Source organism: Cyprinodon tularosa, unplaced genomic scaffold (genome assembly GCF_016077235.1).
Source record: "Cyprinodon tularosa strain WSP-4 unplaced genomic scaffold, ASM1607723v1 ctg580, whole genome shotgun sequence".
NCBI classification, from domain to species: domain Eukaryota; kingdom Metazoa; phylum Chordata; class Actinopteri; order Cyprinodontiformes; family Cyprinodontidae; genus Cyprinodon; species Cyprinodon tularosa.
The window spans coordinates 472,129-499,844 of record NW_024039319.1 but is presented as its reverse complement, the minus strand read 5'-3'; the positions used below and the strand labels follow the sequence as shown (position 1 = coordinate 499,844).

General features: G+C 37.2%; 1 protein-coding gene across 2 annotated transcripts; it reads left to right on the top strand.

Annotated features, from left to right (window-relative positions):
* LOC119797376 (aminopeptidase Ey-like) lies at positions 1-27,468 on the top strand. 2 transcript variants are annotated; one of them, XM_038306436.1, is made up of 21 exons: positions 1-143; positions 7,779-8,388; positions 11,453-11,595; positions 11,730-11,869; positions 15,187-15,313; positions 15,450-15,604; positions 15,678-15,791; positions 15,892-16,035; positions 16,174-16,239; positions 16,345-16,410; positions 19,942-20,114; positions 20,217-20,293; positions 20,370-20,509; positions 20,882-20,937; positions 21,018-21,165; positions 21,276-21,367; positions 25,488-25,598; positions 25,681-25,848; positions 25,951-26,091; positions 26,954-27,035; positions 27,126-27,468. In XM_038306436.1, exons 2-21 carry the CDS (start codon positions 7,787-7,789, stop codon positions 27,282-27,284), a joined length of 2,904 nt encoding a protein of 967 aa, XP_038162364.1. In that variant the 5' UTR covers positions 1-143; positions 7,779-7,786; the 3' UTR covers positions 27,285-27,468. The 2 variants fall into 2 exon arrangements, with proteins under 2 accessions (XP_038162364.1, XP_038162363.1); XM_038306435.1 differs by lacking the exon at positions 1-143 and adding an exon at positions 4,511-4,541.
* Positions 27,469-27,716: the final 248 nt, after the last annotated feature.

The following is a 27,716-nucleotide window of genomic DNA, read 5'->3' as shown; positions in this document are numbered from 1 at the left end:
AGGCAGAAACAGTTAGTCTTTAAGGTCAGACATGATGGAACAAGTTTGGAAAGGATTGCTTCAAAAGTTTTGTCTTGTTCTGAGAAAGGAAAGTTTTGTTGTATGGCAGTAGCATGCAGAGCACCTCTGAGGACGTACAGCAGGTAAGCTGGGAAAGCTTTAATATAAAGAACTCTTAGAGCAGTTCCCTATCAGACTGTGTGTTTCTGTGCATTTTATTTTAGGTGATCTGTTAAACAGGACTTCTCTGGAAATCAGCAAAAAACCTGGTTGTTTTTGAAGAGGTGCAATTCTGTTACTCATTTTTTACTTTAAAAAAAGATCTAGCCAACAGTGATTGTTCAAGTCTTTTGCATTCCTTTGTAATTACCAGATTTTTTTCTTGTGGATGTTTAACATACCCTGCACTATGTAATGCTGATAGCTATAGATCTGTTTTTTTTTTACCTTCTAACTTCTGCAAAATCATACGAGTTTAACAGAAAACATCTTCAGCTGTTTAGGTTTTGTTTTGTTTTATCAACCACTCTTAAGAAGATACATTTCAACAAAATCTTAAAAACACAATTTCTTTAACAACTCTGATAAATAAGCTTCTGCATTTTACATTTTGAATAATGTTTAGCCTATAATATTGAATATTTCTGAAATATAAAAAGTCAAATCTGATAGTGGTAAAGATACCTGATTAATGAGGGCAGTTTAAAATCCTTGTGGTCTATCCACCCCACAAACAAACAAAACATACCCAAACTTGATAAGTATTTCTCACCTTGTACAAAGCCTTAACTGCTCATTTTACGATCGAATAATTCCTAGAGGATGACGTTGATGTGAATTTAAGAGTAAATTATTCTGGGCTTCTGTAAATGAGGTTTAAATACCCTAAAAGTTAATTCCACCTAAAAAAACAACAACAGATGTTTACATAAAATACCTCTTATTAAACACATTAAATTGAAACTTCTGGTGTTTAAATGACATCTTTAGCCAGTCTTGTGTCCAGATAACAAGAATGTGTAAAGTTACATGTATTCTGGGTGAAGAAAATTCACCTACTGATTTATAACCATACAAATGAGTTCAGCGTGTTGTTGGCTTTGTTAGCAATGCATGGCCATTTCTCAATTCTCAAGAATGTGATTATGGACTCGTAGGGGTAGACTGGGAGATTTATTTAGGCCAGGCGTCAGTCATGTAACCATTCCAGGGTGGCCTGGTCACATGACTGGTCAAGTCTTTCTTATCCTGCTTTATCACTTAAATGTCATAAACGTAGGAAGTGTTGGCCTAGTTGGTTAGAGCAGTGCGCTTGTGCTCTGAGTAGGTTCGAAGCACCTGGTTCAAACCCTGCACTCTGGGTCCTTGAGCAAGACCCTTAACCCCTAACCTGACTCCGCCAGATGGATTTGCTCCGCATATCCATCTGGAAACCTTCCGTTGAAGTAATTTTGGGAAGGGGCGAAAATACTGGTTAGCTGATTGGCCTATGTTGGTGATAGACGGGCCAAATAAACCAATCAGATCAACGAAGCATATGACGTACTAACAGAGCGACAACGAAGAGGAGCCAATTGATAGATCAAACTCTTGCCGAAACCAGTCGGGAGAAGAGCAAAAACATATTTTCCTCTGAGAAAAGCCTCCAGAGCAGTGTTTTGCTCTTCTTTCAGTGAAGAAATACTCTAATTCAGAGAATTGAAGAAAAAACTAATTTCCTCATGCAAATATGTAAATTTAGGGGTAATATTCAAAAAATATCATTTGTATATTACCGACATGAACAATCAGGTTTTTGATCATATAGATGAATGTTGAATTCACAAAATTGAGAACACATTTAAGATGGTCTGTATCCAAACTTTTTGCTCCAATTTTTTTTTAAGTTAATTTAATCCAAGACTTGTGTCCAAGATGAAAAAACCAATCCCCTCCAGTAAGTGATTAGAGTTAGACAAATGGATCTAATTTTGAAGCTACGCTTTTATATCAGCCTGTATTTGCTGATTAACAAACAGAAGATTTAAATAAGCCAAACATGGGCTTATATTACTTCCCTGAGTTATGTGTTTCCAGTAGTAGTTTAACCCAACAGAAGGTTTAGGAGAGAAGGGAAGGTCGCCTTGTTGGCTTACAGCTGCCAAAGTCAGCTGGTGGAGAGAAACGACACCGCTCTTTTTTTTTTTTTTTTGATGAAGCAAAATCTTTACAAACTGAGCAAATATTTAAGCTCAACAAAGTTAAATTTTCACCTAGAAACATCTTAAGCCTGTTTTGGGTGACAGAAAACTAATGATTCCTAATCACACAATTTTGCCACCGTCGCCTACCATTGACCATCTGACTCCGCCAGATGGATTAGCTCCGCATATCCATCTGAAAACCTTTTGTTGAAGTAATTTTGGGAAGAAATACTGGTTAGCTGATTGGCCTATGTTGGTGATAGATGGGCCAAATAAACCAATCAGATCAACGAAGCATATGACGTACTAACAGAGCGACAACGAAGAGGAGCCAATTGATAGATCAAACTCTTGCCGAAACCAGTCGGGAGAAGAGCAAAAACATCTTTTCCTCTGAGAAAAGCCTCCAGAGCAGTGTTTTGCTCTTCTTTCAGTGAAGAAATACTCTGATTCCGATAACACTTGCTCGATAGCCACGCTAACGCTAGTTTCATCGGCTGAAGCCGCCATGTTCTTTAGACTGAACTGTCGCGCTTCTCGTTGCGTCACACCTCAACCCGCCTCAAAGCCAACGCTGATTGGACGTTCGTTTGGTGAACGGCTCCAAATTTTCTTCAACGGAGAGTCTCCAGACTGATCTGCGAGTGAAACCTTGAAAGCTTGCGAGATCAGGATGGCCTCATGAGGCTATACCCCACCCTGCTTCCCAATGGGATGGGTTAAATGCAGAGTGAATTTCCTCATTTGATATAAACATCAAGCTGCTCCCTTGTGGAATTAGTCACAAGGGCCTCCATCTTTGCATCTGTTCTGACAAAATACATGCACGCAACTGAATACACACCAAGGCTATACACTACAATGAAGTGAAAACACGTGCACGGCACAAAGCCTAAAGCAACCATCCCTTTTACTCATTACCTTCCTAACTAAAACAACCCCGTCTAACTTGCCCACGTCCTCACGTAGTTTAGAGGCGGGGTGATTCTCACAGCCTGCTCCCGAGAACAATGCTCACACAGTAAGAGCCAAACGCATGACAATATCTAAATCAACTCATGAAACAGAAAAGCCTCTTACCTAACAGGAGACAAAGCCAGTAAACAGAGCTGAACACCTGTGCACAAGTGCAGACAGTTCACTTTCCTGTATACCCAGGTTAACTCATTGATGGCCTTACTAACTTTTTGACGGCCTCACTTTTTCCCAGTCCTGGCCTCTTTAAGTATGCAGCCACCATGTCAGAAACAAGCTCAATAATTACAAAGGATAGATGCTTAAACCTTACAACATATAAGAGTAATTTATTTGGCTCTTACCATAGTTATTTTACAGTCCCAGTGGAGATACTGCCTAAAGGAATTATTTACTTTCTGTAAAACGCAGCTGTAATTTCCAGTAATAAAGAGTTAACCTTGGATTGGTTCATAGATGTTACTCACGAAGGCAATCAGCCCATTCTCAAAGGTCCTATGGGAGAATATAAATACAAAAATATCATTTTCTTTACACAGTTGGAAATTCAGATATTCCATCACTAAAGCAAAAAGGGTAAACAGAAGAAATAGGATCCCACTTCTTAAAAAAGGAAAGGAAAAAAGCAAAAATGATCAGATAAAAAAAAATGCCACTAAAAACAGGAGTCAGAATAAGAAACAAAGGAACATTAAAGAAAGAACAAACTTTACAGAAAACAGCATGGATGTGAAAACTAAGAGTGTATCTCGATGCAGGGGCTGCATCCTCAAAAGCAATGAAGTCCGGGAGTGATCAACTACGAATAAGGACATTTAGCCTTTAGCAGCTGTCTCAACTGTGACACCATTAGGAATAGACCTGCAAAGCCAGTGGAGCCTGGATTTTATATATATATTTTTTATTGTTCTTTATGCTGATTTAAATATAGTTTATTGAAGGGAACACAAACATAACACGCTATTATCTTTGATGAAGAAATCTTTATAGAAATGCAAATTAAAGGTAGTACCACAAAAGCCATGTTACTAAATTAGCAGTTATTATTAAGATGAAGATGAGGAGTCCTGTGTTTCATTATTAATACATCAAAACTCAAACAGGGCATTCTTTCAGCATTTTTTGTGTTGATGCATTTCAGAGAATTGAAGAAAAAACTAATTTCCTCATGCAAATATATACATTTAGGGGTAATATTCAAAAAATATAATTTGTATATTACCGACAGGAACAATCAGGTTTTTGATCATACAGATGAATGTTGAATTCACAAAATTGAGAACACATTTAAGATGGTCTGTATCCAAACTTTTTGCTCCAATTTTTTTTAAAGTTAATTTAATCCAAGACTTGTGTCCAAGATGAAAAAACCAATCCCCTCCAGTAAGTGATTAGAGTTAGACAAATGGATCTAATTTTGAAGCTACGCTTTTATATCAGCCTGTATTTGCTGAGTAACAAACAGAAGATTTAAATAAGCCAAACATGGGCTTATATTACTTCCCTGAGTTATGTGTTTCCAGTAGTAGTTTAACCCAACAGAAGGTTTAGGAGAGAAGGGAAGGTCGCCTTGTTGGCTTACAGCTGCCAAAGTCAGCTGGTGGAGAGAAACGACACCGCTCTTTTTTTTTTGTGGAGAGAAACGACACCGCTCTTTTTTTTTTTTTTGATGAAGCAAAATCTTTACAAACTGAGCAAATATTTAAGCTCAACAAAGTTAAATTTTCACCTAGAAACATCTTAAGCCTGTTTTGGGTGACAGAAAACTAATGATTCCTAATCACACAATTTTGCCACCGTCGCCTACCATTGCTAACCTGACTCCGCCAGATGGATTAGCTCCGCATATCCATCTGAAAACCTTTTGTTGAAGTAATTTTGGGAAGAAACACTGGTTAGCTGATTGGCCTATGTTGGTGATAGACGGGCCAAATAAACCAATCAGATCAACGAAGCATATGACGTACTAACAGAGCGACGACGAAGAGGAGCCAATTGATAGATCAAACTCTTGCCGAAACCAGTCGGGAGAAGAGCAAAAACATCTTTTCCTCTGAGAAAAGCCTCCAGAGCAGTGTTTTGCTCTTCTTTCAGTGAAGAAATACTCTGTAATTCCCATAAAACTTGCTCGATAGCCACGCTAACGCTAGTTTCATCGGCTGAAGCCGTCATGTTCTTTAGACTGAACTGTCGCGCTTCTCGTTGCGTCACACCTCAACCCGCCTCAAAGCCAACGCTGATTGGACGTTCGTTTGGTGAACGGCTCCAAATTTTCTTTAACGGAAAGTAGCCAGACTGATTAGCGAGTGAAACCTTGAAAGCTTGCGAGATCAGGATGGTCTCACGAGGCTATACCATTACTGCCCGATCCAACCCGTTTTGACCGACAGTGAATTCCATTTTTCTGTTTTAAGGAGGCTTAGAATAAGGCATGAATTAGGACTCCTTCGTTACCGACTCAGACCTCCTGCTCTCTATCTGCTCTGCAGAACCAAAACCAAACATGAAAAAGGAAGTTAAAGTTATTAAGCTCCACTAATGTGAACCAACAACCACAAAACCGTAAAAATGCTAAAATAATAAGTTGTTTTTTTGAGTGGACTTTGGTCCAAATCTCTTCCATTTTACTATTGATCATGATAATTCTTCTTTATTCTTCTTTCAGTCTTCTTTTCCCTGCAAGTTTTCATATAATGTGCAACACTGAATTAAGTTGCTACTCAAATGTGCTGCATTAATTAACTTGCTTTGAAGGAACTCTGTTTTGACAACGGATCAATGCAAGGAGTAGGAGACAATGTTCAATTGGTGAAATGATTTTTCTAAAGGCATCCTCAGATAGGGCTGGCTGACCATAGAAGATGGCTGATGCTTCAACAGAGTCGTAAAAGGTTTCAAACATACTGACCGTTCATTCACACCTAAATGTAGGTCTGGTATTATAAGCAATGTAAAACAATCTGCTATTTAACACTTTCTTCTGCTGACAGGAACAGCTCCTCTCTCTGTAGCCAGCAGAGTCATATATCCTCAGTTTGGACTGGTTCTACAAAAACACTGGCACAGATGTAGAAAACAATACCCTTTATTGCAGTTATGCAACCTGGCGTTCACAGAAATTATGGACGAAACCTATGATGACTAAAACAGAAAGGCACATCAGCCAGCAGAGAAACTCAATGTGTAACTTTTGCATAAGTTAGAAAGGCACCTAAGGACAATGTTGGACTATTGTTCGCCTGCCAAGATGGCACTCTTCCTTTAGTTTTACAAGATGGATGCAAAATAGGGAAAACATGATTTTATAATTTTTTTTTTTTGCATTTGCTGGATTAAGAGATTAATTTGAACAAAACAAACGATGACGCAGGTAAGAGGGATCCAAGCAGATTCTAAGTGTGGGCTATTACTCCTTGAATGGTTCCCTGAAGAAGAAAAATAAACCTCCAAAGAGGTGAATGAATTCTCCAGATTCTTTAAAGACTCTTAACATAATTGCATTTGTACAAAAAGGAAAGAAAAGAAAACTAAACTATGTTTACAGGCCTGGAGTTATAACAGGACCTGAATGTAAAAGTGATCTAAAATCCCTTTTATCTCCCCTATACTATCATTTAACCCCCAAACACATCAGAATCAGCTTTAATCTGCTTTAATTGCCGCGTATGAGTATTGGGCTCAATAAGCAGTAATTAAAAAAATAATAATTCAAATGCAGAATACAGAATAAAGAGGAGATTTGGATGGACTGTTTACAGAATAGGTGGATTAAAACATTAAGCAGGAGTCCAAAGCAGTCTGTATAGAAGTTGAGTTGCTAGATTTTTGGGCAGGAGTTATTCCAGACATGGTGAGTCAGAGTCAACTGAGTGATGATTTCTGGGAAGAATATGTTCTTGAATTTGTTGTTTTTGGCATATGGTGCTCTGTAGCGCCAACCAGAGGGGAGAAGTTGGAATAGGTTTTTACCAGAGTCAGATGGGTCTGCAGTGAATCCTGGCTCTGGAAAACTAAAAGTCCTGGACAGAGGGCCTCTGGGGTACCAAATGTAGTCTATCCCCGCCATTCTGTTTCTATGTAGACTAACAAATAATGTTTTGGGTTTGCAGCAAAGTCTTTAAATTTGTTCTGCTTTAAAATTCTTCTTGCCTTTGGCCCTGAGCAGCAATATCAATCAGCTGACTTTCAGACCTTTATCTTACAGTAAATCAGTTCTGATACACATCAAATTAAGATTAGATGAAATGATGTAGAGCATAAAAGTTTAGTCTGCTCTATAAACCCGTGTTTGGTATCTGTTAGGATGCAGCTTCAGTCCATTTGACATTCAGACAGCCACACCCGGGCACACTTGAAATTAAATAAAAACATACAGAGAAGGACAAACACAGATCTAGCTTCATGTTCTCCAGTCCAACATTATCTAAGGTCACCAAGATGGAAGTTTATGTGAAGGCAGAACGTTTTTCTAATCATAAGGAACATTTTAAATGGGAATGTTTTGGACTTTCAGCTGAGATTCCTGCCCACTGTATCAATGATTAACTTCTTGGGCTGGACTCTGAAAGGCTGGACATAAATAGAGTAACAGTCCTCCTTCTGTCTTCTTCCTCTTCTGAGCTGGAGACATGGGGGAAGGATTCTACATCAGCAAAGTGGTGGCACTGACCGGTCTGGTTATAGCTGCTGCAGCTTTGGCGACCATCATAGCCCTCTCAGTGGTGTACAGTCAGGAGAGGGCAAAGAACCAACAGCTACTTCCAACCACGTCCGGACCCAACACAACCAGCACTCCTAGTACCACACCTTCTGGACCCAAAGAGCCATGGGACTACTACAGGCTTCCAGGAAACCTTTCTCCTGTCTACTACAATAACACCCTATGGCCACGGCTACAGCCAAACGCCGATGGTCTGTACATCTTCACCGGACACTCCAGGGTGGTGTTCAGATGTGTGAACAAGACGGACCTCATCCTCATCCACTCCAACAGGCTGAACTTCACCAAGTTTGAAGGATTTCATGCCATACTTAAGGGTCTGGATGGAGCTACAGCACCAACCATGAAAGAGACAAAGCTGGTGGAACCCACCCAGTTCCTAGTGATTCAGCTCAACGAGCCGCTGCAGCAGGGCAGCACGTATGAACTCTACACAGAGTTTGTTGGAGAGCTGTCAGATGACCTCGGAGGCTTCTACAGGAGCGAATACGATGAAGACGGCGTGAAAAAGTGGGTTTTATTTTTTAATGGGTTAGGTTGATGTTTTTCATCATACTTTTAAGACACATCAATTGAAGTGTTTTCTACTGATATAACTACAGGAGTCATAAAAGTTAGTCAACTTACTGCGTGTTCTGAGATTTAAGAAGAAAATGCTAAAATTCTCATATATCAGCATCTGGATGTTGATTAGGTTAGATTTGCTTTTGATTCTGTTAGTTCTGATAATTGTGGCTTTAAGCATAGAGAGCAGCCTGTGGCTCTGATGATGAGGAGCTGAGGTTGCTTCCTTCACCTGGTCTGTGTTGTTGGGTCGGACTTTAGAAAACATTTTCAGAGGTTTAGATGAGGCAAGTTATTTATTAAAACACAGGGAAACAATGGCTTCTAAGGCTGGTACTGGTACTGAGAGTCCTGCTGGGAACTAAAACCAGTGCCGCTTTGAAGCTCGTCAGCAGATGTAAACCAAAATCTGGGCTCTGATCGAGCAGCGGCTCCCCACATCACATTTGACCTCAAGCAACATGACTATGTTCATCTCCACCCTTCTTAAGAGAGTCTTCAGGTGCAGACCAGGAATGTAGATCTTTCTTTAGCCTCTCTTTTATTAGCTTAAGGCCATAAACATCTAAATTAGCAGAAATATGAGTTAAAATTATCTTTGTGAAAACATTCAGGGTCTTGCTTTTAATTTGGGCTTTAAGTGGATTAAAATAAGCATCACTTCCCCCTTAATGCCATTTAAATATGCAACAAAAAATATGAGTAATATGTTGTTTTTTTACAGATTTATCTATTGATCTTATTAGTAATAACAAGAAAACGAAGCTAGTTGTAAATCAAATCAATAGGATCTGAATTCAAAGTATCATGAAGCCTATTTTATTAACTTTAAGCCTAACTGAGTAAACATGGAAATACAAAGATTAAAGATAACTAAAAGAGACTGTTAAAAACAACGAAATGAAGAAATGATATCACTACCATAAGATTTCAATAAGCTAAACACTTTTCCTTGTATGAAATATATATATATTTTTAGAATAAACAAATTTGGTTTGTGAAAAGTCATAGTAGTTAATCAAATAATGACGTATTTAATATAAACACATATTATAAATATAAACGATGCAATAGTACCTGGTCCAAAACAGTAAAGACCTCCTTCTAGTCTCTCCCATTGTTCCCAGTATGTAACTAAGTGGTGAAATACAGATGATACTTTGATAAATAAGAACCAGTTTGGCAACGGCAATGCTAGAAACACCTGGCAAATAGGCCATTTAAATCCACATTAATGCAACTACTTTTCAATGGCATTAATCTTCTTCAAAGTGCGATTCCTCCTGGACATTTTGGACCTCAGCTCTGATGTAGTTTAAATATTCTGTTCTGCTATTTCTTCCATTTCTTAAAGCATTGTTAGATGTTTTTTTTTTATCTCTTGCCAACAAAAAAACAAAAGGAAAACAGCAAAGCGTAAGTAACAATCCTGCCTTGAACAACAAAAGCCTTTAGAGAAAGCGTAACATCCGATGAGACACTAAGGGCCGGATTTATCAAGATCCAATTTTGCGTGCAGTAATTTGCGCTCGCAAACTGGAATTTTGCGCGAGGGGCTGAACCATGGTTTGCGGGTGATTTAACAAGAGTGATTGCGTAACTGGTGGCAGGTGCAAAACTGTTGGAGACGCCCTATTTAAATGATGGTTTGGCTCGTTTTGTGGTTTGCGGCAAAGTAGTTTGTAGTTTGTGCAAACTAGTGCATTGAGAAATTCTTACAGTGACCCCCCACCCCCTCCAAAAATATATATATATAAAAACTTTGGCAACCTTTATTCCCTAAGGTGGTATGTGGCTGAATTTCTACTTCACTGCAGTAAAAAAAACAAAAAAAAAAACAGGTATTTTGTATTGGCCTGTAGAAAAATGCACATACCAAATGGCTCACAAGAAGTGACTGTGGATGAGATGACTGCGCGTACGCATCCCCGCAGCATTGGCATAGTGCTCCACAGGCACAGAGGTCCTGGTTCTCCGGTAGGGCGTCAGGGCGACATGGCATTTAGAACGTCGGACAGCACTTCTGAAAAACGAGATTGGGAGATCCCAGCTCTCGCTGCAACCGTACGCTGGAATGACCCAGATGCAAAAAAGTGCAACGTTGCAAGGAGTTTTGTGATATCTGGTATTGCGTGGGTCCTCCTTGTGGCTGGCTCCAAATCCATTCGGAGTTCCCCCAACAGCTCCAAAATGGCAATGCTGGATAAACGATATGTTTTGATGATCGTTTCCTCGTTCATTCCAAAAATATTCACACGGAGTGAAAAAATGCGTTCTCTGCGTCTCCTTGCTTCATTTCAATGTCTCCTTCTTGCGACAATAACCGCTGCCATGTGTGCGCAATTACGCATACAGACCATTTGCACCTTCTTTTGAAACGTGTTAAATATAGAGTCAGATACCGTTAGCAAAATTGCTTTCAGGTTTAATAAATCACTTTGCGAGTGCTAAATTAATATATTTACATGTTCTCCTCCCAAAAGACGCACTTTTGCGTGTAAACGCCCCATATTGCATATTCATTGCAGAAAAAGTACTAAATGGATAAGAGGCGCTATTTAGCAAGTTTTAAAGACCAAATCCTTTTAGCACGCTGTTGATAGATCAGTTTGTACATTTTTTAGCGTGCGCAGTGAAATAGCTCACGTTTTTATACACGCAAACCTTTGATAGATCCGGCCCAAAGTGTTTGACAAGCTGCTCAGTACCTGGGATAAAACGGCAGCAGCATCCGGTCGCTTGCCTGCATCTGCTCCCAGTATCTCCAGTAAGACTCTTCATTTGAGGTGGTAGTTTAGAGCTAAATGATGGTCGTCTAATCTAACTAGATGAAAAGCAGTAGACAGGAAGAATAAATTCAATAAAAACTAATGCAATATATGTTGCATTGATCTTTAGATTAAATTAAGAGTCAAAATGTTTAATGATCTACAGGAAAATCCAGTTTATGAAAAGTCTTTTCAGTTTTTACCTCCACGTTGGCATCATTACTGTGTTTCATGCTTATCAGAGTCGTAGCGACGACTCAGATGCAGCCAACAGATGCCAGGAAAGCCTTTCCCTGCTTCGATGAGCCAGCTATGAAAGCTGTCTTCCACATGACTCTGATTCACCCTCAGGGGACGGTGGCTTTGTCTAACTCCATGAACTATGGTGAGTCTGACCCTTTATCACTGAGAGAGAGGAAGCTGCTCACCCAAAAACCAATTAATAAGATACTCTTATGGTTACATATGGTTTTATTTACTTATGGTTGTGAACCTGCTGTTGTTTCTGATCCTTCGCAGAGCCTGTCAACATCACTGTGGACGGCGAGAGTTTAATTCAGACCAGCTTTGAACCCACAGAGATCATGTCCACATACTTGTTGGCTTTTGTTGTATGTGAATTTACCTACATTGGATCAAACCCGGATGCAGAAGTTTTGGTAATTATTCCTGGAAACACAGAACAAGTTGTTTTCTTTAGGATAATATGATTTGTTTTAAATTAAAACATATATATGCAGTGAAATGAGTGAGACAAACCTCAGCAGGCGTCTGCTTGTGAACTTGAACATTTGAGGTGGAAACTGACTATAGGAACCACAGTAAAAGCTGTCATATAAAGGAATCAATGCTAAAATATTAAAGGAGAAAATGCAATAAAGTGGTTAAACATTAGCCCCATATTTTCCGCCACCCCTGACCTTTGATAAAACAGATTGGTGCCGTATGAAAACATAAAGAAGGAATTAATGCAGCTTATGCTTGCAGATCTTAAAACTGATTATTTCAAATGTTTTTTTTTTTTTCTTAAGAAATAAGAACTTTGAGAGACAAAAAAGAAGAACGTTTGTACCTCTATTGCAGCGTTGCAGTTTTAATATGTAATAAGGGCTTAAGTACAGATGTGTCATGTAACTACGGGAGGAAAAGTGCTGACATGGCAGTTATCATAGAGATCGTCACCATAGGGGGGGGGGGGGGGGGGGGGGGGGGTAAGCCATAAAATTTCCTAAGTCAATGACTAATTGCTGCATGCATGCAGTTTGAGTAGAAAGAAATGTTTAAATGAATGCTGAAACGTTTGGTAGAAATTAACAATATGTTGACTGCAGGTGGAGTCAGTCCTTTAAGAACAATAACACACAGTTAAAAAAACTAAATCTAAAAAAGTAATTTTTTTCTTAAAATAGGTGGATTTGTTCATAAATTGAGGAGGTGAGATGCTTTGCCAATGGAACAAGACAATGTACATTTAAAATAATAAAAAAAACAATTGCATTGTCTTATTTAAAGTGCATATTATCCAATTATCATATTTTAAGAGTAAAAAAACAAATTCTTTGGAAGAACATCTTATTTACCTACTCAAATCAAACGTAAATACACCTAATTTAAGACATTTTTATTTCTTTCTAGATCATTTTGCAGTATTTTATTTGGAGGAGCACCAAAACTCTTTGTTAATTTGAATGAAAAACAAGACAGATCTCTTTTTTTTTTTTGCTGCATTTCGGATTAAAATGACTAAACTGTTACTCACTAGTCTAAAGTCCTCTTTTCAGACAAAAATAGATTTTATATTTCATTGAGGACTCATGCTCCAGGAGTCAGGAGGAAGCGTTTAAAGGCCTAAAGTCAGACTTGTTTAAGGTCCATTTGGAAGCTTTTGTGCTGAGGGCGTGCTTATGTGCTGTATTTTATCATGTCCGTAATCAATTCAGGCTTATATTTATAGGGTAATTCACAGCACTTCTGCCTGCTGCCAAGCTTTATGGATCTGCCGGTTTCCTTTTCCAGCAGATCACTGCAGCTGAAAGCTCTATTCAAATGATCGGTAACTATGGCAGGCTTTTTTGACATTTAATAGAAGCGCCGTCTCTTATTGTTCCATTTGTTGATCTCTAAAATAAGATTCTTCCTGTTCAAAACTGCATTCCTACCAGCCAGAAATGTACATATAGATATCCTAAATTACATTTTTGCCAGCAAAATTACATTTCAGGCTACCAAACATATAATTGTTCTAGTAAGAATAAACCTTCAAATACCAAGAAATCTTTAAAAATTTTAAGTTGCTTGACTGAATATATATTTCAGATGTCTCAAATGCATTTATTGTTGGTCAAATTAACATTTCAGATATCTAAAATAACATTCTTACTATCTAAAATGTGCATTTCAGATATCTTAAATATAATCCTTAATAGTATAGATGACATCATGTTTCCCATTCATGTGTATTGGGCTTTTATTTCTACTTTACTTCCAGATATCTAAAATAAACATTCTTTCTTTCTAAAAATAAATTCTGATGAGGATGAATTCCTAATTTCAGATCTCCATAATAGAGTTACTGCCAGTCAAAATTACAATTTCAGAAATCAAAAAATGAATATAACATTACAGATATCTAGAAATCCAATTTTTGACATCTAAAGTATATTTCTGCTAGTAGAAATTTAATTACAGACATCAACTACTTATTTTATGACTAGTTAAATTAGAATTCCGGATATAATGGTCATAAAAATTGTGACCGGTAACAATTCGATTACGGAGATCTGATAGGACTAATGTAATTTCGGATATCTGAAAGTAACGGGCCAATAGACATGAATGGGAAAAAGTAATGTCATCTGTTCTAGTAAGAATTACATTTCAAATATCTGAAATGATCATTTTAGATAGGAGGAATACTTTTAAAGATATCTGAAATACAAACAAATATATGTTAAAACGGCCGCTTAAAATAAGTAAAGATTTGTAGATATCTGAAATGTAGTTCTTAATAGTACTCATTTGATTCCAGAGTACTTAAAATTTAATTTTTTACTGGTAGAAATGTAATTAGTGATATCTAAAATACAATTCTGACTAGGAGTATTGTCATTGCAATTAGGGAGAATGCTTTAGTGCTATCTATAATAGAAATGTTACTACTCAGCCTGGCTATTTTATGTAAAAACAGAGCCCTGTTTCTATTTTGAATGTTAGTCAAAATATGTTTTTAAGTTTCTAAAACTGCATTTTGGATAGGCATTATAAAAATTTAGATATATGTAATTAAAATGTAACTAGCCATATTTCAATAGTTGATATCTGCAAATGTATTTCTATGAGTAGAAATATATTTCAGATGTCTTGACATCTAAAATATATTTCTACTCATAATTAACTAAAAATATATTTGTACTCATAGAAATATATTTGCAGATATCAACTATTGATATATGACTGGATTTCTGGGTTCTATAATATTAAATAGATTTTGGATATCTGAATTAGTAATTATGACTAGCAGTTACTTTATTATAGAGATCTGAAATTAGAATTCAGTTTTAGAAAGGAAGAATGTTTATTTTAGATATCTGGAAGTAAAAGCCCAATACAAATGAATGGGAAACGTTAAATAATTTGTACTAGTAAGAATTACACTTAAGATTTCTAAAATGTTTATTTTAGATAGGAAGAATGTTATTTTAGATACCTGAAATGTTCATTTTGACTAAGAAGAAATGAATTTGAGACATCTGGATAACATATTCAGTCAAGCTAATAAGTGTCAAAACAGCCTGCCATAGCCTTCACCTAAACCATGTGTTTTATGAGTGTATATAATAAATGGACCTCATATTTCAAACAGAGCTGTAAAATCAATGCACTACGGCTGTGCTGCCCCCTGTTGGACTCAGATATCCGTCTACAGCTCGAGTCTTGATGCTTGAATTCTATTTTTTTCTCTTTTTGGCCTTTTCAGATCAGGATCTGGGCTCGCAAGAAGGCCATCGAAGAAGGCCAGGGAGACTACGCTCTGGAGAAGACCGGACCCATTCTAGCATTTTTTGAGAACTACTACAACTCTTCTTACCCTCTCAGAAAGTCAGGTAGAGGTTTAAAGAAACATACTTCTTCAGTCAGTCCGCTCAGATTCTGAGAAATTTTCTTTTTTTGCTGTGAAGATGAAAGAAAATAGAAAAGGATAAAAAGATGATCTGCTCTGAGTTTAGTTGTTGCTTCCAGACCAGATCGCTCTTCCTGACTTCGCCGCTGGAGCCATGGAGAACTGGGGTTTGATCACCTACAGAGAGACAGCACTGCTTTATAATCCTGGAGTGTCCTCTAACGGGGACAAAGAGTGGGTGGCAACCGTCATTTCCCATGAACTGGCTCACATGGTAAACTATAAAGTACTCCTCCACCTACAGTGAAACGTATTAAAGTATAATGAGTGAAGATCTCTCCTCTCAGTGGTTTGGAAACTTGGTGACCATGAGGTGGTGGAATGACTTGTGGCTCAATGAAGGGTTTGCCACCTACGTTTCTTACCTAGGAGCTGATTATGCTGAACCTAAATGGAATATGGTGAGTTTAGGTGTTTTCTCATGACAATTAGCAATTAATTAATAATAATAATAAAAGTTAAAGGCAATTGATAGAAAATATATTTAACTTGCATCCGCAGAAAGAATTAATAGTCCTGAATGAGATTATCGGGGTGATGTCTGTGGATGCTTCGGCTTACTCCCACCCCCTCTCCTCCAAAGAAGAGGAAATCCTGAGACCAGACCAGATCAATCAGCTGTTTGACTCCATCACCTACAGCAAGGTCAGTTGCTTTAACCGTAACATATGATTGGGGCATCCTTTCATTCAGATGCTCTTCTAACTGTTGTTATAGGGAACAGTGGGTGATTATATCATCGTAGCTCAAAGGTTTCCATCTAAAACCTGTTTTCCATTGCAGGGTTCAGCAGTCCTCCGAATGCTCTCAGAATTTATCACAGAGGCCGTCTTCTCAAAAGGACTTCATGTGCGTATGGATTCAAGATATTAGCACTAATAATTTAAACATCCTTTTAATGGCAGAAGCCTCACAACAATACAAGTTTTATAACAACATTTTATCTATCTGCAGACATATCTAGAGGAGTTTCAGTATAGCACCACAGGCTACAAGGACCTCTGGAAGCACCTGCAAATGGTAAGACAAAAGATGGCCTCAGAGTTTGAAAAACAGTTTGAGGTGTAAAAGAAGTAATTAGTGCTAAATGTTACAAAGGACAAGATTTCAGGGATTCTCATGTTTATTGAAGAACGGGTTAGATACTCGACTCTCAGAGGTGGGTTGTCAGGTTTGGTGGATATTTGTAGAGGACGCAAATGCACAGACGCTTTCTTGTAGGTTTAATAATGATGTTGGTGGCAATAGAAGTATAAATCCAGACTAAACCGGAAGGGAACTTTGAAAACAAAAGCAGGAGAGACTTGGGAGGAATATACACATAAAAAGAAGAGAATCCAGCATACAGGAACTACGCAGGAGGTGTTTATATGGGAGAAACAAACAATGAATGGACTAATCAGCTGATAGGGAGCAGGTGTGAACAGGAGTAACTAAAAAGGAGATAAGGGGAAAGAAACGTACACTAGGGGGCAACAAAGAACAACCAAGAAAACAGGATCTAACTGGAACTTGGAAAGAACTTAAATGAAGCTAAAGGGGAAAAAAAACAACTAATGACTACAGCTAAAACTAGACCAAAGATACCAAAAAAAGGCTGAAAAGAGATAACTGGAAGAAATAACAAGAGAGAGAAAAACCAAGAATGAAAAAAATTATAAAAACCTGACAAACACAAAATAACATAAAATAAAGCATAACTGAGAATCCAAAAAGAAAACAAACAGTCCAGAAGGGGCAGAATTACAATATGGGGAGATTACCCAAAAATGTTAAGTAAGAGTAGCAGTACTTTAAAAAACATTTTTAACTCAAGTAAAAGTAAAAGCAACTGTAGGATAACATCAGATTTCATGTTTAGAAATTATGCTGATTAACAGACTTTATGTGCCAGTTTAGTTTATGTGTTTTAAAGACTCAAATGCCTAAAAAATACAAATAAATGTAACAAATATATAAGAACAAGTTGGTGTAGAAAAAAAATACTTTTAGCAATTTTTTCTGTTCAACATAAAACTGAGAGAACCAATCCTTACAATGAGAACTGTATATATGTAAGAATAATGTAACAAACTTCCACTGCTAATATCTAATGTTTACTGTATTTTTACTTGATTTGGAAAAGTTCAAATGACTCCCAGAGGACGGAGTAGTCAGAGTTTCACTCAAATAGGAGTAGAGATACTTTACAAAAATATTACTCAAGTAAAAGACAGAAGTACTGCATAGTTAACCTTCTCCTAAAAGTACTATTTCTTTCAAATTGTACTACCGTTTGAGGTCAATAAACACTTTGTGGTTACAGAGAAAGATAACCCAGCTTAAATACGATCATTAATGGCTAACTGGACCAGGCCTCCCTCACACTAAATCCATCAACTGTTTTCAAATCTGTCAGAATGGAGAAATTCTGGCTTCTTCTTATTCGTACAACTGTCTCAATTTAAATCATATCTCAGTCAGATTTACCTCTTAACTTTGAATAAGCCACTCCTAAACTTTCATTTTTTCCAATCATGCTAATGATACATGATATCAATCATTTCTCTTTACTCACTTTCTTTGGCCTTAAGCTGCTATGAGGTTCTATTGAGACTTAGATTTTATTGTCATTTTATATGCACAGTTTATAGAAAACAAACTTTTGCTACATACAGCTTACACGTGTAATTACACTGCAGTTGGAATAAGATAACATTACAATATAAAATGCAGCAGTAATCAGTGTTTTCAGTCCTAAACATGTGGTTCCCTTTGCTTTGTACAAAAACCAAACCTAACGTATATTTACACGTTGGTGTTTTTGTTTCTTACCAAAACGTTATAATTTTTTCCCCTCTTGCTTTCAATCCATACCTCATTGCACCAGCAGATTATTAGCCATTGTATTTTGAAATAAATAATCATAACATTTTTAATTAACAAAACGAGATTCTTAGACCACTTGTCGTGATTCTACCTATATACAGTTTACAAAAGTGAAATTTCGTACTAGTAATTACATTTAACAAGGGACGCACAACATTTGAAATGTGGCTGATATCTGATATGCAGATATTGTTAAACCAAAATCAGCTGATAATATTTTACCCTAGATCTACTCACAAACAATGCGTAGTTCTCTCCTGTCCTGTTTAGGTAGTGCAAATAGTATTTACAGTATCGGTTTATGCAACTTTTGTACTTAAGCATCTCCTTTGTTACAGACTTTTGCATCAGTTGGGTGCAAGTAACCTGCTAGCGTAAGCATAATCCTGAGAAGCACTGCTGGTGAATCCTATTGTTGGAATAAACGATGTCTGATATTTTGTTTTTTAATCAATGTTAGCTGTTACCAATAGCATGTTGATAATATTGTGGATCTTTAAAGTTAGCAATAAACATCCCTAAGGCTCCATAACCTAATTAATAACCTTGCAGAGCAATCAGTAAGACATTTTTCCCCCCGCAAAATGCAAAAGAATAAACATTGAACAAGCAAAATCACAAGACCTAATTTGTTGGTTTATACCAGGGTTCTGAATCGTTAAATATACAAAGAGCCGTTTTGCCCTGAGTTCGGCTACGTAAAAAAATCATTTAGAGCCGCAAAATATGACTTTTTATAATAAAACAACTTTTTATTTTTGTTAAAAATCTGCTATTGGAAATCTGTTGCCATCTTAAACAACAAACTATATATTTTATTTTTTAGCATAAGACAGTGACATAATTCATAAATATGGCCGCTCACACTGAGCCTGGTTCTGCTGGAGGTTTCTTCCTGTTAAAAGGGAGCTTTTCCTCTCCACTGTCGCTACAAGCATGCTTAGTGTGAGGGATTGCTGAAGAGTCAATGAGTCGATGCAATCAGCTGGTTTTCCTTAGATAGAAAACTTTGTATCAATTTGATTGTATGATCTGGTTGAACTGTAAAGTGCCTTGAGATGACATGCGTTGTGAATTTGGCGCTATATAAATAAACTGAATTGAATTGAATAAATATGAAGCATGGCTTTCTTCTAAAGAGTATTATTGGATGCACAAAAAAAGAAGATAATTAAAAAACAAGAAAAATAGCTCTACTAAATATATTTCTGATGCTTTTAATGTCATTCTGTAGTAAAAATTCAATTTAAATATATTTTATAAAAAACAACAAGGTTCTAGGAATGGTATTTATTATTATAGTGTATAACTTAAATCTTTATATCATTTTTTGCCATATTAAGAGCCACAGTAGAGGGCTTAAAGAGCCTCATTGGCTCTGGAGCTGCAGGTTGCAGACTCCTGGTTTAGGCATCTTTAAGAAGAGGAGGCAAGGACGATCTTAGACTGATGAATCCTTTATTAGGTGGTCAATAGAGTTTCGGCTTAAATATGTCACGTTTGAACGAACCTTAGTGATCATTGAGCAGAAACTTCTTTTTATAAGAATGATTTAATTTGGCACTGCAATGTAATACCAAACCTGCATGGACTAGGCTGGAAAATATGCTGTAAACATGGATTGGATTTGCTTTCCGTGAAGCAGAGCAGCTTCTTTCTTACCAAATCTTTGCTTTTTTTAAGGCAGTAGATAAAGCGGACATACAGCTGCCCCATTCTGTGGAGGACATTATGAACCGCTGGATTCTTCAAATGGGCTTCCCAGTGGTCACCATCGACACCCGCACAGGAAAAATCACACAGGAACATTTCCTGTTGGATCCAGAGTCTGTTGTAGACAGACCCTCTGAGTTCAAGTAGGATCCAACGTCTAAAAAAAAAAAGGTGTCAAACTTCTTCATGTCTCTGAATGCTGCTTCTATTCGTTTCCATGTGCTGTTCCGTGGATTTGGTTCAAGCTATGAGTGGTTTGTCCCTCTTACCTGGATTAAGACGGGTGGTTCTGAACAGCAGTTCTGGTTTCTCAGCAAGGAAGGTTAGATTCATTACAACTAAGAGAGATGGTTACTGTTGTTGTTTAATTAACTCTGTATTTTCCTCCTCATGCTCAGTTACAAACCCAGATTTGGTTGTTGGCGATGCTGATTGGCTGGTGGCCAACATCAACATGAAGGGTTTCTATAGAGTCAATTACGACGAGGCCAACTGGGAGCGTCTAATTGCCAAGCTGAGCTCAAACGACGTTGATATGGTGTGAATTTTTTTCAATTATTGCTCCAATAAGAGAAAACGATTCTTAAATGGAAATAAAAACCCAATCAAGAAATTAACTTCTTAATTAAAAAAAGGCTTTGAGAGGAACCTTGCTGTTTTTTCAGATTTAATACATTTTATTATTATTTCTTAATTTTTTTCATTTTTTTATTTATAATTTTTGGACATGAGTTAATTTGTTTATTCAAATTTCCATTAGTAAAACAATTATTAGTTTTATAAATGTCCATCTACAAAATTGGTTCTTTGCTTACAAAAATACTGGAACAAAGTTCACTCCATACACTGACAGCAGCTCTGCTCTGTTGCTGATATTAATGTTGCTCACAGCCTTTTCCTTCATTTTCAGGACATTTCTGTGATCAACAGAGCTCAGATTATCGATGACGCCTTTAATCTTGCCAAGTAAGCATAACATTTAGTAAAACATTTGGTTGAGCTTCAAGCGTTTAATTTCTTTTTTTCTTTTTCTTTTTTACTTTCAGGGCAAAGATAATAAATACAACCTTGGCTCTGAGGACAACTACATTCCTGAACAAAGAGTTTGAATATATGCCCTGGGAGACGGCCAGACGCAACTTGAATTACTTCTTCCTTATGTTTGACCGCACTGAGGTGTATGGTCCCATGAAGGTTTGCTCAATAACTGATCCTTCCAACATTAAGACTTTAATATAAATGTGATTTTCTCATATTATCACAGAAGAAAATAACAAATAAATGTTAATGTCCTTCACCTTCAGGCCTATATAAGAAAGCAGGTAACCCCTCTGTTTCATCACTTTGAGGCTCTCACTCTAAACTGGACAAAGATCCCAGAGAATCACACAGATCAGTAAGAATGTTTAGCATCTTTTCCGTTTTGTTTTTCTTTTTAGAGCACATACATGCTGTCAAATATTTCTGGCACCTCGGTAAAAGATGTGACACAAAGCTAAACATAAATTTGTCGGACAGAAAAAGATAAATCTCTGAAATATTGAAGCAAACACAAATTTTGATGTAAGTGAAATTTTTGACAGAAAAAAATTCAGCAGTGTCACGGTTACTGGAAACCTTAATAATTGCATATAAATTCTTTTCAGTTTATTTATATTTTCAACACATGTCATCTCAAGGCACTTTACAGAGACAATTTAACCAGATCATCCAGTCAGGTTATTTACAATGTAGTTTTCTATCTAAGGAAAACCAGCTGATTGCATCGACTCATTGACTCAAAGGCAATCCCTAGCACCAAGCATGCTTGTAGGGACAGTGGGGAGGAAAAAAATATTTTGCTTGTTTATTCCTCAAAAATTCAGCAATGTTATGGTTACTGGAACTCTTAAAAGGTTCATATAAATGAGCTGTATTCATATATCTTTTTAAGTATTTATTCTTTGCATTTTAAAGGTAAGCTTTTGTCATGATGGGTTAAGGATTCAAGCCCATATGCAGAAACACAACCAGGAGGCAGGGAAAAAGTTCAAAGGTTTATTATAATTTGAATAAGCAGATCAGGAAGTCATCAGGTCCAGGGCTGGTCTAAGCTGAGTTCCTGCCTGGAGCTGAGTTGAGCAGCAGAGGGGTTTTAGTCCAAGGCGGATTCTGAGACAGTAGACTGAAGTCTGAGGCTTGAGGTTAGCAGGACGAAGGAGGGAACCAGGAGGGTTCAGAGGCAGACGGCTGGCTGAGGTCTGAGGCTTGAAGTTAGCAGCAGCAGCGTCTAGTTTCTGGCTAGTGGGCCTCAAACGTGGGTATGGTTCCTAGCTCTTCCCTGAGAGCTGAGGGAGGAATCCAGACTGAGATCTTCAGGTTCAACTTCCTAGCTCTCCCCTGAGAGCTGAAGGAGGAATCCAGACTAAGACCTTCAGGTTTGGCTTCCTTGGGCAGGCAGGCAGGTTTCCAGACAAAGCTCATCCAGAGTTTCAGACTTTGATCTGGGGCCTGTCTCAGAAAGGAGGTTAAGTGAAAACTCTGAGTTTGTTAACGCTGAAATGAGGGAAACTCTGGGTTTTCTGTTTCAGAAAGGGAGGTAAGTTAAACCTGAGAAAGCAGAGTAAGTCAAGCCCGTTTATGAAAGAGAGATAACTTATACTCAGAGTCAGTTACCATGGGAATTTACTCTTTGAACCTAACCTGGTCGGGAGCAGGATTTCTTCAGAAAATCCAGAGTTTATTTTGGTCTCCTGCCCTTTTTTAAAGAGGAAGTGGTGTTTAAACACCTCATTGATTCTTTGGGGACATACAGTATTCATTGCACACATTTCAGTCACGTAGAGCGCATCAAAGGGAATGAAATGGCATGTCCTTTTATGGATGATCCTGTTTGTAAAGCCAGGTAGCTACTCTACTCCCATGATGTGCTCAAGGCTTACCTGCTTGAAGTATGTTTTTATATTTCATTTTCAGCTGCTGCCATGTTCTTTTGATGCCTGCAGGATTGCACCTATCCATGAAAACTAAATTAGGTTTAATAAAATACTGTTCTTCCAGTTTCACCTCTGATATTATAACAGTTGGGTAAGTTACTCTAAAATAGTTCTTAATTACTAACTACAAATTTTATCTTCAACAAGTCTAATTAGATTAATGTAATAATTACTGTCTCTAGAAAGTATTGGTCTACTTACTAATTTGTTTTACTTACTTATTACTTTCTAAATCCCAAATCAACCTCAACAACTTGAACAATACAAGGAGAGACAAGAAACTGCACTTCTAATGCTTTCAAATAAACAATATTCAGTTGCATGAATTAATCTTAAATTGACCAAAGTGTGTAACTAGAGGGAGAAAGTTCAAACCAAAATATACCTTTTAAAATTTGATATTAAATCCACTATTGTTTTATAGTCTTTAATTTAATTACAGTATTTATATGACTTAAGTAACTTAATTAATTGCACCCAACACTGTATAAAAATAATTAAAATGTAAACTTACACATTGACTTGAGCAGCTATTTTCACCCAAGCTAACTCTCTCTCCTTCACCACTGCAGCCGTGTTGCTTTTTTTTTAAATACATGTTCAAATTCTGCATATGCTTGCATAAGCACATCCAGTTCTGCTGGTGAGAAATATGCACACCTTTTTTTGTCTGACGCTGTTGCCATGGTGACTCCTAATATCTGTGCTCCATTGATAATGGCTTTTTATAGTTGTGGTGCACACGCTTAACTCAGAGTCAGTCAATTTAGAGTTGATTGAACTAACTCATTTCAGCTGTTCTGAAACCCAAAACTCAGAGTTTCCAATCTCAGGATAAGTCAACCCAGAGTTCAAGTTTGAACTCAGAGTTGGTTGAACTTCCTTATTGAAACAGGCCCCTGGTTTCCAAACTTAGTCAACACTGCGGCGTTGAAGACAGGTCTGGTCGCTGCTTAAGTAGGAAAGGTCTCCTGATGGACTGACGAGCTTCAGGTGTGCTGGAGGGCTCCAGCCCAGAAGACCCACAGCGCACTCTGCTGGAGACAGATGGTAACTCTCCAGATCCCAACAGTAACCCCAGTCCTAAGAGAAAAACAACATAAAACAGGAGGATCCTCGGCGCCCTCTGGTGGGCAAGCCTGAGGATCCCAACAGCTTTACCCTGGGGAGTAAAAAATACTGAAATAAATGGGTGAAATTTTAACCATCCCTTCTTACAAATAATAAAAAAAAAAAATAGATCTCTGCAAGTCCTACACCGTTTCAAGGTCTCTGTTTAAGGGTCTTGTTTGGTTTGAAATGTACTGGGATTTTGTGTTTGGAGAAAATCCTCTTGAGTTTTTCAGAGACTCCAGCAATGTATGGGATGGAGATGTTTTTGTGTTTAATCTTCCTACCGTTATGTTACAGCAGACCAGTATTGGGCATTGCAAGCTAACAAATACCTCAAACAACCCCCCATTCCTAAAGGGTGGACTTAGGAACAGGGAGTTCTTCTGGTTTAATTTGCATATTTTCTAAACCAAAACAAGGCTTTGTTGGGCTACTCCATAAACTTTGGAACTCAATGGTAACTCAATGGCTGACATTTAGAATGAAAAAAGCTTCCTGGATGGGAACCGAAACATCTTCAGAGTTGGATACAAAGTCCAGTGGATTGTTTTTTTATTTTTTGGAATGACTATGACAAGGACGACTGAAATTCTTCACCAGTACCATAACTGGTTATAAAACAAAACTATTTTACCTAATCTTTCAATTTGAGCATTTAATTCTTATCATTGTATTCTTTCCATCTCAAATAAGAAAAAAACAACATAAATGTTTTTCCTGGAAGTTAGTAAGGAATGAAAATGAATACAGAATAAATTCATATTATAAATCTGTGTTTATAAAACTGGAGCTCCTCGGAGCAACTCTCCTATAATCACATTTGAACTGGATGAATTGGGAAGAAAATACAGAACAAATATTACAATCAGACAAACTTAATTAGGTTTACTTTGTTTTTTCCATTAATCTAAATCAAATCTGTGGAAGTAGCATTTCTAGATCAAATGTTCTTAAAGTGGGGGTCAAGACTCTGCAGCACCCGGAGATCAGTGTGGTGTTAAGGGTCTTTGCTCAGGGACCCAGAATAGCAGTCTATGGGAGTGGGTTTTGAACTCACAACCTCAGGATTCCAAGCTCTATGCCTAGCACTCCTCATAACCCCCCCACTTTAAGAACCCTTGATCTGGAGATGCTACTCTCACAGACTTGATTTGTATTAATGGATCATGAGCAGATTTCTGCTGAATTTGATGCAAAGCTGAGTTGGATCTATCAAAGGGGAATCCAGGCTTCTATGCATGTTTTTCTCTAGAATTTGAAATAAGAGTGAAGGCTGCGGCACATGTAGCAAAAAAGATCGGAATAATTTTTTTCTGAAATTTGCTTTTGCATTATGTTTGACGTGTTTTGCTCTTTGCCTCTGTTTCTTTCAGTGGACAGCTGTGTGGTTTCAGACCTTCTCATGGTAGCTGTATTCTTTCTGTCCAGATATAATCAGGTCAATGCCATCTCCTTGGCCTGCAGTGCAGGAGTGGAAGGCTGCAAAGAACTGACATCTGGATGGTTCAAAGAGTGGATGAACAACCCTGCTGTCAACAAGTAAACTTCTGCTAAAAAGTGGACCTTAATTATTCATTAGGACTTTTTTTCTAACTTTTTTTTGTTTTATCAAACACTGCAGCATAAATGTGAACCTGAAGTCTACAGTATACTGCAATGCGATTGCAGCAGGAGGAGAAAAAGAGTGGGACTTTGCATGGAAAATGTATATGAATGCTACTATTGCCACAGAGGCAGAGAAGCTAATGTACGCTCTGTCCTGCACCAAGGAGCCCTGGCTGCTAAACAGGTCTCAGACAAAGACATGACTGACCCTCATGGTTTCATTTGCTTTTCTAATTTCTAAGTAGACTAATTGTTTTTCTTCTATAAACCCTTTTGTCAATATCAGGTATATACAGCTTTGCTTGGATCCAGAGAAGATCCGGAAGCAGGATGTTGCTTTTACTCTTGTTTACATCGCACGTAACGCTATCGGCCATCCTCTTGTTTGGGACTTTCTTAGAGGCAACTGGGACTATTTATTGAATGAGTGAGTCTTTTCATTGTTCAAATATATAAATGCATTAATGCTTCATAACCAGAGATCTCATATAACAAAGTATGAATACTTGGTTATCTTACTTCAGTAGAAATTTAGGCTATCTGTTCTATTCTTTACTGGAATAATTATTGTTTTTTAGAAAACTTTACTCTTCTACTCCTTACATTTTTTTTTTAACTAAAATTATCTCTAGTTTCCACTCCTCACATTTTAAAAATAGACTCATTAGTTTTGTTTTATTTTAGCTCATTTTCATTATGGCCTGTTGATGTTTAACAAAAATAAAATAAAAATCCAGACAATTTATTTCTACAGTATGTAGTTGGACTCAGTGCTGCCTCAATGTGCTGTTCACAACATACCAAAATAAATAGATATTTTTTAAGATGATGCAACGTTAAATTTAACACTGTTACCATTAGTTATAAAACTAAGAAAATTAAGTCTAAGGAAGTTATCATCCAAAGTTGTAGAAAAATGTTCCTTTAATAGGGTAGTGCAGTAAAGCTTCTGTCCTTAATATTTTTTCTGCATTACCTTTACTTTGATACTTTAAGTATCTTTAAAAATGGTACTTTAACACTTTTACTGGAGTAAAAAAGCTTAAGCTGATCCTCTGACCTCTACAAAAGTGTTTTTAAACTGTAGGATTTATACTTCTACTGGAATAATAAACATTAATACTTTTGACACCTCTGTTTGTAGCTGAAAACCATGAACTGTCTCTTTGGGTAGGCTGTTAGTGTCGGCGACAGTAGGGGCAGACAGATTAGCTTGTGTTTATGTAACATATTTGTCTAAATGTATTATTTCTGCAAAAAACAAAACATTTGTTTTTCTATATCTTCAGATATGGTCGTGGATCAATTTCCCTTAGTAGAATTCTGAATGGACTGACTGAACGATTCTCCACTCAGTTTGAATACAAACAGGTAGGCATTCAATGATTTAAACATATATAAATGTTTATGTTTTAGGAGCATTAGCAGTGATAATCGCTTCTCCCACTTTCTCCTCTGTAGCTGCAGCTGTTCAAAGAGGAGGTTGAAGCACAGCTTGAATCAGCTGCTGGGGTTTTTGATCAAGTGCTGGAGAGAACCAAGGCCAACATTAACTGGGTGGCCCTGAACAAGAAGCAAGTGAATCAATGGTTGCTGGAGCAAACTTCAGAAAAGTTTTAATCCAGCTGGTCCATGCACCAATGACAAACAAGCATCAGATTAATTTGCAAAACTGTTCTCTGCCTCAAAGCAAATATTTGCAAAACATGTTTGGATGTAATTTTTGATCAAATAAGACTAAATATTTTTGATGAAGCATTCAGGTAAAGTTCTTTTATGAAATAAAACGTATTTTAAAACTAAATGATGTGTGTGCTTTATAAGATAATCAGTGTGATCAATGGTCCCATTTACAGATTTTTCTGAAGGAAAATTAAAGATTGGGCTTAAATTAAGGACACTAATAAAAAGATTAAATTTTCTTGTTAAAATAAATTATGTCTGGACTCAAATGTTGGATTTAATGTTTCAAAGACACTGAGACCTTTACTGATAAAAGCAGACAAGAGAACCAAACGTCTGGCCTCAACACAGATGAAAAACATTATGCTT

Bases quoted from the DNA above. Each gene is read 5' to 3' on its own strand.
- LOC119797376 (XM_038306435.1), top strand. From the start codon at position 4,520: ATGAAAAAACCAATCCCCTCCA. The intron at 25,599-25,680 runs GTAAACTTCTGC...CAAACACTGCAG, and splicing joins AACAACCCTGCTGTCAACAA to CATAAATGTGAACCTGAAGT. The intron at 26,092-26,953 runs GTGAGTCTTTTC...CTATATCTTCAG, and splicing joins TGGGACTATTTATTGAATGA to ATATGGTCGTGGATCAATTT.